Here is a 10,112-nt window from a genome sequence, read left to right on the forward strand (position 1 = left end):
TATATATTGAACGGAAAAAACCACACCTGTAACAATATATGTTAACTTATTCCTTGTAATGCAAGGTTGCTGCTCAGAGTTCTCAATAGTACTGGTGGAGGAACTGCACAAACAAGAATAATACCATGTAGAAATAAAGCAATGGCAGGAAATTCTGACTTTCTAGGTCCTAGACCCTTAGAGAACGTCAATGTCTCGCTTTCTGATAAACTGCACCAGATGACATTGATTCTGCAGTTCACAGAGTGACGGAAGTGGGGTGCTCCGGCTTGTCTCATGAACAGTGTTAGTCCAACAAAGTTATTACCACATGATCATCCCGGCCTTGCCACAACATTTCTCCTTCAAAATCCAACATGCCATGCTTCCTGGCTCTCATGAGTATTCCAACCACTTTATCGGAAATGCGCACATATCTGTCGAAGAGTTCACCAAAAGTGACTTGGATCTTGCCATCTGGGCGGTGCTTAGCCATTGTTCTGATGATAAAGCACATGTCCTTCATCTCCCGGTATATATGGACCTCTGCTCTCTTGGCCCGTTCTGCCGTTTTCGTCCCCTCTTTGGGACGGCCGTAGCCTTCATCTCCTTTGTGCAGGCGTGTTGCCATGGCCATTTCATAATCAAACTCCTCGCTGAAAGGATTGAGCTTTTGCATCGTGATGTGCTCATTGGCCCATTCTTCCCATCGCCCTCTCAGATTGCAAACAGGACTATATTTCTTAGGCGTCTGGATGTTTCTGCTGGAGAAAAACTGCATTTTATTTCAATGAAATTGTTTATCTTCGATTTGGAACAAAGGCCACTAGGTGGCATGTTATCACTAATTATAAGTCCCAGTATTATCATCTGGCATGCTTCCAAGTGTTGTTTTGCTGTGTCTAATCCAGAAGCATCAGTTTTTATTCTGGCTTCCCCTAATTTTTTTCAGTCAAGGGAAAAAATAGCATGTTCCTCCTTATTAGTTTATGAATCACTTCTTTGTTCTATTTTTATTCAGAGGAGCTTTGGGTGGCATGTAGGGATGGTGTTTTCCCATTTTCTGCTTGGAAAAATTCTGTGAGCTAGTATATATTGAAGATAAATGACTGAGCCAAAGTCACTTAGTAAACTTAATGGCTGAATGGGGATTTGAGCTCACCACATTAACCACAACAACACAGTGTAGGCATACAGTTAAAAAATGAAATAATGGGTTCCTTACATATACCATATTTACGCTCTTGTCAGCTCACACCCCACATGGACAAGTCTTCATTATTGTACAAAATGCATTTGAAGGTCTGATGCAAATAAATTGCACTGTTCTGAAACAGGAAGCAAAAGGACCTCTTCCCTTCTGTTTAGTTATCCAGCGAGTTACAGAGCAACCACTTTTCTTCCCACCTCCTAGTCTTGACCTGCTTTCCCTGATCTTTGTGATTGCTGCCAGCTTGAGAGAGGGTTGGAAAGAAGCTGCCTAGGTAAAAGTTCAGATTCTGTTTTCATTCTTTGGAACACTTTTGGTTTCTGACATTTCCTCCTCCTTTCTCTCTTCCTACTTAGTCCTTTAATCCCCCCTTTCAAATGGAATACTATTATCACCTTCCCATTTTAATTTTCCTCTTACTGGTTGAGCTTAGCACTAATTTATTCTGCATTTGGCTTTCTGCTGCCACACCCAAATGTAATCACCGCCTGCTATAATACAATTTGTTCCATTGTTGTACTGCTCAAACAGTCAGGAAATTTTTCCTGATATCTAGCTGGAATCTGGCTTTTTGTAGATTTCTTTCATGTAGCTGCATCAGGCTGCTTCAGGCCTCTTCTGTACAGATCAGGGGCAGACTGAATGGAATTCTTGTGGACAGAATGCAAACAAGATGTTAAGAAGGATTTTAGCATAATCTTGTTCCTGACATGCCAGCTTCCTGTGTGCAGGGCATTGTTGGAGGAGTAATGAACAATGTGGCCATACGTTTCCCACATCATACTACACAGAGTTCAGTGTTCATATAAGGCAACTACAGCCCGCTGGGGTGAGGCATGTAGGAGAGAATGCCTGGCCCTTTTCTCATCAGCATCCTGGTAAAGCAGCTACACTTCATCATGCTTCAGGGTAAACATTCAGTTTGCTCCACCTTTTATCCCCAGTGATCAGAGTAACCATGGGGAGAACGTAATATTGAGTTACCCACTGGGGATGAAAGTGTGAAACAGCCCCCAACTCCCCAAAGTCCCCTCACTCAAGATGAAGCCATTGCAAGCTCCAATGCTTTTTGAAAAACCCCTGAAAAGGCAATACTTTAGTGGTTCAGTTCTGCATGTTTAGACATTAAAAAGTCCCACAACACCCATAATTTCCAGCATGCTGCAGCCAGCCATACTGTAAGGGTTACATAAAGGATTATAGATTTATTGTTATTTATTTTTGTGTAAACACTTGTATGATTGTCTAAATAGGATGGGGTCTAAATGTAAACCTGTCCTAAGAGCTATGGCAGACAAGGGCCTGATAGGAAGTCAAAATTTCTGGCACCAGATTTCCACAAAAAAATTTGCACCAAAATAATAAAGGTTGGTCCTACCAAGTTACCTGCTTTGCTTAGAATGGTGGCTTTGTTTCTTAAGTTCTTTTTTGCCTCATTTTCATGATGTTCAAAATTTTAATATGAAACTCTAGTGAAAAGGTTTATTTTAACAGCTACGTTCTTTTGTGCAAATTGTGGAGGGTGACATTATGAGGTAAGCTTAATGCATTTGGGTTCATTCATATGCATGTTTAGACAGAAGGGTCCTACAACTTCCAGCATCCCCAGCACATCTGGAAGCTGTAGCACACTTTTCTAGCTATGCATTCAATCCAGCCTTTGATGAATGTAACAACAATGCTAGAACTGTAGCATATTTTTTAAAAATCCTAACTGAAAAATAAATGTCTATAATATACATGTCTAAAATATGACTGTTTTTCCTGAGGCAGCAAGATAAAAGAGCCTTAAAAACCTCTTAAGTTTTACTGCTGTTTACATTGCAGTGTGAGTACTAGTCTATTTATTTATTGTTACTTATTTAAAATCTTTCAAACCTGCATTTTTGGCCAAGGCATTACAAGCTGTCTTTTAATAAAAATTCTTTAAAAAACAAATACCAACAACCAATAACATAATAAAAACAGCTTCAGATAAAATTAAAGACAAAGGTCCAGCAAGAAACGTTTGATCTTCACTGAACAGCCATGCTATAGGTTGGCACTGAAGAAAATATTTCAGAGGTTCATGTGACTCGAGCTAAAGGTTGCTTGCATCATTGCGACACTTGCATTTTATTTTTAGCGGCTAGTTCATATTAGTCCTAACTGGTTCCAAACTAAATTGAATGGGAATTTAGAACTAAATTCTTGTAGGAAATCGTATAGGCATAGCAAATCTGACCCTCTTCTTTTCAGGGATATTTGGCAATTAACTATGAATCCATCTAACTTTTCTCTGAACACAGAACTGATATAGCACTGATTAATCAAAATACCATGGGGATGTATTTCATGTGAGAATGTCGAATATTTCCCAAATTTGGTGACTATTTATGAATTCCATAAATTTCCAGGAACGGTACAGATGCCCTGTCTCCCAGGGATCCTGGCTTTTACATGCTTTCAAGTCCTCTCTGACTTGCAGTCACCATATGAAGGAATGCCCTCCAAAGGGTCCTATCCTTGACTGACCCGCCCAGCTCCTGTAAACGCAAGGCAGTGGCTCGCTTTATGGAGGCCATTCATTTCATACGTGGTCTTCCTCTTCTGCCTTCGACTTTCCCTAGCATGATTTCCTTCTCCAGCAAATCTCACCCTTTCATGATGTGTCCAAAATACAACATCTTCTCCCAGGGATGGTTGTCAGAATAATAATAATAATAATAATAATAATAATAATAATAATAATTATTATTATTATTATTATTATAACATTTCTATGCCGCCCCTTGCCGAAGCCTCGGGGCGGCTTACAACACAATAAAATACATTGAAATACAATAGAACATAATAAATTACCATTAAATACAAAAATACAAAAAATACACTGAGTTACAAACATAATAATATAAAATTAAAACTATCAGTATAAAATAAGTAAATAAATAATATAGGAGGAGAAAAGAGAAGGAAGAAGAAGTTGCCCTGGCCAGATCATATGTTTTAACAATTAAAATGATGTTTAAATAAAAAGGTCTTTACCTGGCGCCGAAAAACCAGTAACGACGGTGCCAGGTGGACCTCTTTGGGGAGTGAATTCCATAGGCTGGGCGCTACCGCAATTGGGGTGTGTATGTGTGTGCACATGTGTAAGAGGGGGTGATTCGTGTATGTGTCCTTTGGTCTCATTTTGAAGCTGCAGCTAGGGCAGAATGCAGCAGCGGGATGCTCACTGAGACACGGACAGCCACTGCTAATCCCTGAGCCATGTTCAAGGTTATATTATGGCTACACAAAGCCCTAAACAACTTAAGACCAGGTTACTGAACAGACTGCCTTTCTTTATGTATACCCAAACACCTGTTAATATCACCACAGGAGGAATATCAAAGGTTATTCCCAAAGCATTGAATAGTCTAAATGATTGGAATATTGCCATGTAATACCTCACTTGTGGGTAGTAACACCCAGCTTGTAGAAGAAAAGCCCCTTGTGCAATTCGGAAGGCAGAAAATATGGCATCTTTCAAGCACCTGTGCGTGGATTTGCAAAGGGCCTGGAACAGCCATCCAGTGCTTTATCCAATGCGGTGGGAGGTATTAAATATATTGGCAACCAGGTATGCAAATACATAGGGACAGAGCTGAGCTCTGTGAGAATGCCACTGTGCCTGTGGACTTCCCAAAAGGGCACATGTCTCCATTCACATCAACAGCTGGGTATCTCTTCACCCACAGCTGCAGAACTAGAGCTTCTGCTAGGGGTAAATGATTAAGCCCTATGGCTTGGCTCTATGGAAATGACTGGTTCTGAAAGAAACAAGGCTTAATTCCATCATGCAAAAGGATTTTTCCCTCCTTTCTTCCCAATCATTTGGCTACTGCTAATGACAACTTACAGTGAAGGGCATTTAAATAGCTGAGGTGCTTACAATGCAAATGCACGTAAGTGAAAAGTAAATGGGGAAACTACAAAACAGCAGGGATCTTGAATAATGTTCCTGCCCTATAAGTCATTATCTGTCCATTCTTGTTAGTTTTCCTTATGCCTGTTCATTTGCTATCTGACAGGTCTGGTGGCAGCTCATGCGGTTCTGCCAAAATGCTTTAAAAAGGGTGGGAGGAGGGAGGAAAATGCTGTAATCATTGGGCCTCTACACAGTGAATGTCAGGTGAAATGGCTGCACACAACTATACACATTTTACTTCATAAATAGGAGATTTTTTGTGAAAGAGATTGTCTCTCCTTCCAATATAACAATCGTTATTTGTTTTTTGGCGCCAGGCGAAGACCTTTTTATTCAAATGTCATTTTAACTGTTAATAGTATTTCTTTTATGCTTTGGCCAGGGCGACTTAATTTATACTGTTAATTTATATTATTTTATTTTAATGAAGTTATTTATGTTTGTGAGCCACCCCGAGGCTTTGGTGAATGGGGCGGCATAGAAATTTTCTAACTAAATAAATAAATAATATTTGATTTGCACATGATAATGGGGAAAATCTAGTTATATGAGAGGTGTAGGATAGAGTTCAGCTCCATGCAGTTTTCTTCTACAAAGGATCGAAGCATTTCCTTCTCTCTGCCACAGCTTCTTATAGCCAGTTAGGACAAGTATATGAAGCCATCCTAATAGCTAGCATGGATTAGAACAGCCCTCTTTGCATGTCCACAAGACAGGGATGGGCACCAGACCCAACAGCTTGGCTCACACAGGAAGAGTCAGTTCATGGAAGTGGACTTCCTTACCTCTTCTTCCCTCAACAATACTCAAAAGACCTGCCCCATCCAGATGGTTATTCACCCTCCTGAATAGGGTGAGATAAAGTGTGGGTGGATAAGCAAGGGGAAACCCAGAAAATTGGGTGCAGGCGCAATGGCAAGGAGTTCTGCCCATGGTAGTCAATTCACCTGTTTTTCCATTATTTCTGCTCTTCTCTTAACCCTCTTTTCAGGGATGGCTGCTGGTCAAGCAGAGGGCAAGGAAGTCAGCTTCACCAGCAGGGAAGTCAGCTTCTTGCTACCAGTGCATTGTTGGGTGTTGTCCAATGGTAATAAAGCGGGATTAGGCAAATAGAAGAGGGGCTTAGCAGCAGCTGTTACACTGAGCAGCTAACTGACACCTCCCTGTTCTGAGGGATGTGCACCAGGTGCTAAAGCAAAGGAATGAAATAAAGGCTATTGCCATGATCCCCTGCCTATGTGTTTTCTCCACATATGTGACTAGCTAATAGAAACAATTGGAGGCTGTAGGATTGATGTTACAGCTCCTCACATTGACCCCATAAATGTCGTCTTCTCCAATCTGTTGCCTTCCAGATATTTTGGACTTCTATGATGATCAGGAACCTGGGCAGGGCACTCCTGGATAATGCGCTGACAGTAGAAATACCAGGTTCTAAAATGTATACCAACCTCTAAAGTTGCTACTCTTAGAAGGTAGAATGTGGGAACCCAAAGAGTCATCCCATGAAGCTGACTGGTGGCAGATTTAGGACAAAAAAGGGGATTACTTCTCCACACTATGCATAGTTAAACGGGAATTCACTGCCATGGGAAGTAAAGATGGCCACCAATTCGGATAGCCGTAAAAGAGGATTGGGCAAATTCATGGAAGAGGAAGCAGTCAGCAGCTACAAGCTTGGCTAGCTCTGTGGTACCTCCATCATCAGCTTTCCAGCATACACCAGCTGCTGAGATGCTTGGGCAGGCAGAACTTGTATCATCCTGCTTGAGAGATGCTGGTAGCAGCTGTTTTGCCACCGTGTGAATGGAATGCTGGACTGGATGGACAATTGGTCTGATGCAGAATGGCTTTTCTTATTTTCTCAAGCTTCTGTATTTAAGGCCCAATGCAATAATCTGCTTAATTTAAAAATCAACAGATTATTTACTGAATGGTTTAACAAAATATTTGGTCCTAGAGAGGAAAATGTTTATTTTCTTTAAATAATTTCTCTACTTTCTTATATTATCCAAGAACATCTCAAGACAGTTTGCAAAGAATTAAAACCAGCAGAACAATGAAAAAAACCCAGGCAGCCAGTACTTGAATTAAAATACAGTAAATTAAGAAATTTATTAGCTAACAATGAAACAACTGGGTAAATAAAAATACCTTGGACAGGCACTGGAATGAATACAGCGTCAGTGCCAGGAGAAACTCTCTGGAGGGCATGTTCCTCGACTGGGCTCTATAGCTGAAAAGGCCCTTCTCCTCCTAACAGCCCTCCTCACCTCTTTCAAGGGGAGCTCTTGGAGAAGGACCTCTGCAGCTTATCTTAAGGTCTGAGCAGGTTAATACGGAAGGAAATGTTCCTTTAGCTATCTAGGCCCTAAACCATGTAGGGCTTTATATGTAATTGTCAACACCTTAAATCAGGCCCAAGTTTCAAGAGGTAGCCAGTGTGATTGGTATAAGACTGGTGTTGCATGCTTACATCTATCAGTCCCAGTCGATAACCTGGCATCTCTGTTTTGAACCAGTTGCAACATCTGGGCCATTTTTAAGACCTGACCCATGTATAACTTGTTACCACAGTCTGAATGGGACTATGGGTTACCAGCATGTGGGTTATTGTTGCTAGCCTCTGTCTATTCAGGTGAGGATGCAGCTGATGGAGCAGCCTCAGCTGAAGGAAAGTACTCTTTGCCACAGAAGCCATCTGGAATTCCAGGGACAGCTCAGGATCAAAAAGTACTCCAAAGTTCCATCCCACCCAGAACAGGGTGAATATCACTCACCTGAACAGATGGCCCACCCACCAGTAAAACTTCCATCTTAATCTGGATTGAGCTTCAGTTTATTGGCCCTCATCCGGTCCATCACACCTGATATCAAAAATATCTCTCTGGAGGAATATTTGCAAGATTTTAAAAGTATATCCTACAGCTGAATCTTGCTGTCTTCCTTTAAGCTTCGTGGGAAAAACATAACCCAGCAATGCTGAAACATGTGCTCTCTGTGTAAAGCACCCAGGCTGGCTTTGTAAAGCACAATTCACATGAAAGAAGCTTCACATAGCGGCTACATACCAAGCATATTGTCTCAAGCAACTCTTTAGAACCAGGATGGAGGACCTCAAGCTTGGGGGCCAAATATGGCCCTCTCGAGGTCCCAACCTGGCCTCTGGGTTTCCCATACAGCCATGACCCCTGGCACAACCTGCTTTCCCCAAACCACTGCTTGATTGGTGCTTTGTGCCCTATTCTAAAAATGTCAAATGCATCTCCTAAGGATTTATTATTGTTAGTAGAAGATTTAAGCTAAAATATAGTGGGCTTTTGGTCCTTCCCCATTTGCCTTCAGCCCTGCACACCACTGGGATGGAGCCCCTGAAAACATCCCCAAAGTGGAATCAGGCTGTTAGGCCAGAAGACGTTCTGCATCCCTGTCTTAGAAGCCAACCTAGGCCTTAGAAAAACGAATGAATACTCACAGCAATGATGAAGGCCGTTTTATCCTTACAGCACTCCATATTTCTTGAGCACTGTTGTCTGCATCCAGTCTTTCATCTGTGTCGCCCCAATAGCCACTGTCATCAGTATCCAAGCTGTCACTGTGATAATTCTGTAGTCCAAGTCCCTGACCCTTATCTTCCTGTTCTATCTGCTTCCATCCCTTAGTCAGCTCTGAGACCAGGTTAGAGCACTTTCTCCTTCTTGTTGGGGACATTTTGGAATGAAGGAGTTTATCAATGTCTCTGGAGTCTTCAGTACTCTTGTCTGTCTCAGTACATCCATTGTCTTTTTCATACTTGTCGCTGAGGAGACTAACACCGCTTCCTCTTTCATAGATTTTACTTACTATGGTTTTGGTCACTTCTTTACTTCTAATGTTAAGTTTCTGGAGAGCCTCATTTGATTCATTGGGGGGTTGTTCTCCACTCTGTTTTCGCACCTGCTCTTCTAATGGAGACAATGCATTGTCCATCAATTGGTCTCCCCTGGAGTGAGTAGTTTGTTTAGAACATATCCACTCTCTTGAGGGAATGCTCAGGGGCTTCTCCTCACCGGGTACCCATCCACTGGGCTCCTGGGCTTGTTTGGTATGGTGCTCAGATGCCCACTGCTGCCACCCCCGTGCCAAGCTGATGACGAGGCTGGCCGTTCGAATCTTTTTGATGGCCCTTTTGGCCGGTGTGGTCTGTTGGTGTTCCTCTGGTGGCATCTTGTTTGCAGTGCCTTCCTCGCCTATCCTTGCATCAAAACCACTTCAGTTCGATGGACCTATAGCAAGTAACAACCAGAAGAGACTGGCGGGGGTTTAAATCCATGGAGTGGGGAGTGTATGAAGCTGGAAAGTATGTGAAGCATTTCGCACAGGGAAAGAGTATCCGTATTCTGACAGGGTTCTTTTTTTTAAAAAAAGCCCAGGTTGCATTTCACCACAGCAGATAGACACTGGATACGGCAAACACCCGTGACGCACACTGCCATTTTTTGGCCGCAGCTGTGATGGAAATTAACTGCACTTGTAAGTGCCCTCTCTTGATGTACCTTAGTCACTCATACAGTCTGAGAGTAAAACATGCTTTGCATCTGTTAAGTAACAGACCTTGCTTGGTTTCTCTATTCTCACTGTGAGGTGGAAAACTAATCGAAGAAAACCCCTGGAATTAAAGCTGTATAAAATAAATAATAATAAAAATAAACAATGCTTTTATTTTTAACTAACTTCAAGCTTGTGGCTACCTTGACACTGCAGAGTCTACTTTTATGGAATCTGAAGGCTGAAGTGATGAAGAAGCCAGTTCAGTGCAGAACAGCAAACAGGAGAAAAGGTGGAAGAACTGAAGGTGCAGCAGGCTGAAGGCAGAGAAACACCAAAGCTTGCATTTGGGGTTTCTTTAGGTGTGACTAAAGGAACAATCCCACGCACATTTAGACAGAAAAAATGTTTCCAACTGACTGGGCCATGCCAAGAGTTGCAGGCCTT

At 42.0% G+C, this 10,112-nt stretch overlaps 1 protein-coding gene across 1 annotated transcript; it reads right to left on the reverse strand.

Annotated features, from left to right (window-relative positions):
• Positions 1–286: 286 nt before the first annotated feature.
• On the reverse strand, positions 287–9,344 carry ABRA (actin binding Rho activating protein). The gene is made up of 3 exons (XM_044421490.1): positions 8,614–9,344; positions 1,211–1,220; positions 287–754 (listed from the first exon to the last, which is right to left on the reverse strand). Exons 1-3 carry the CDS (start codon positions 9,342–9,344, stop codon positions 287–289), a joined length of 1,209 nt encoding a protein of 402 aa, XP_044277425.1.
• Positions 9,345–10,112: the final 768 nt, after the last annotated feature.

Source organism: Varanus komodoensis, unplaced genomic scaffold (assembly GCF_004798865.1).
Source record: "Varanus komodoensis strain SLA01 unplaced genomic scaffold, ASM479886v1 scaffold12, whole genome shotgun sequence".
NCBI classification, from domain to species: domain Eukaryota; kingdom Metazoa; phylum Chordata; class Lepidosauria; order Squamata; family Varanidae; genus Varanus; species Varanus komodoensis.

Bases quoted from the DNA above. Each gene is read 5' to 3' on its own strand.
- ABRA (XM_044421490.1), bottom strand. From the start codon at position 9,344: ATGCCACCAGAGGAACACCAACAGACCACACCGGCCAAAAGGGCCATC.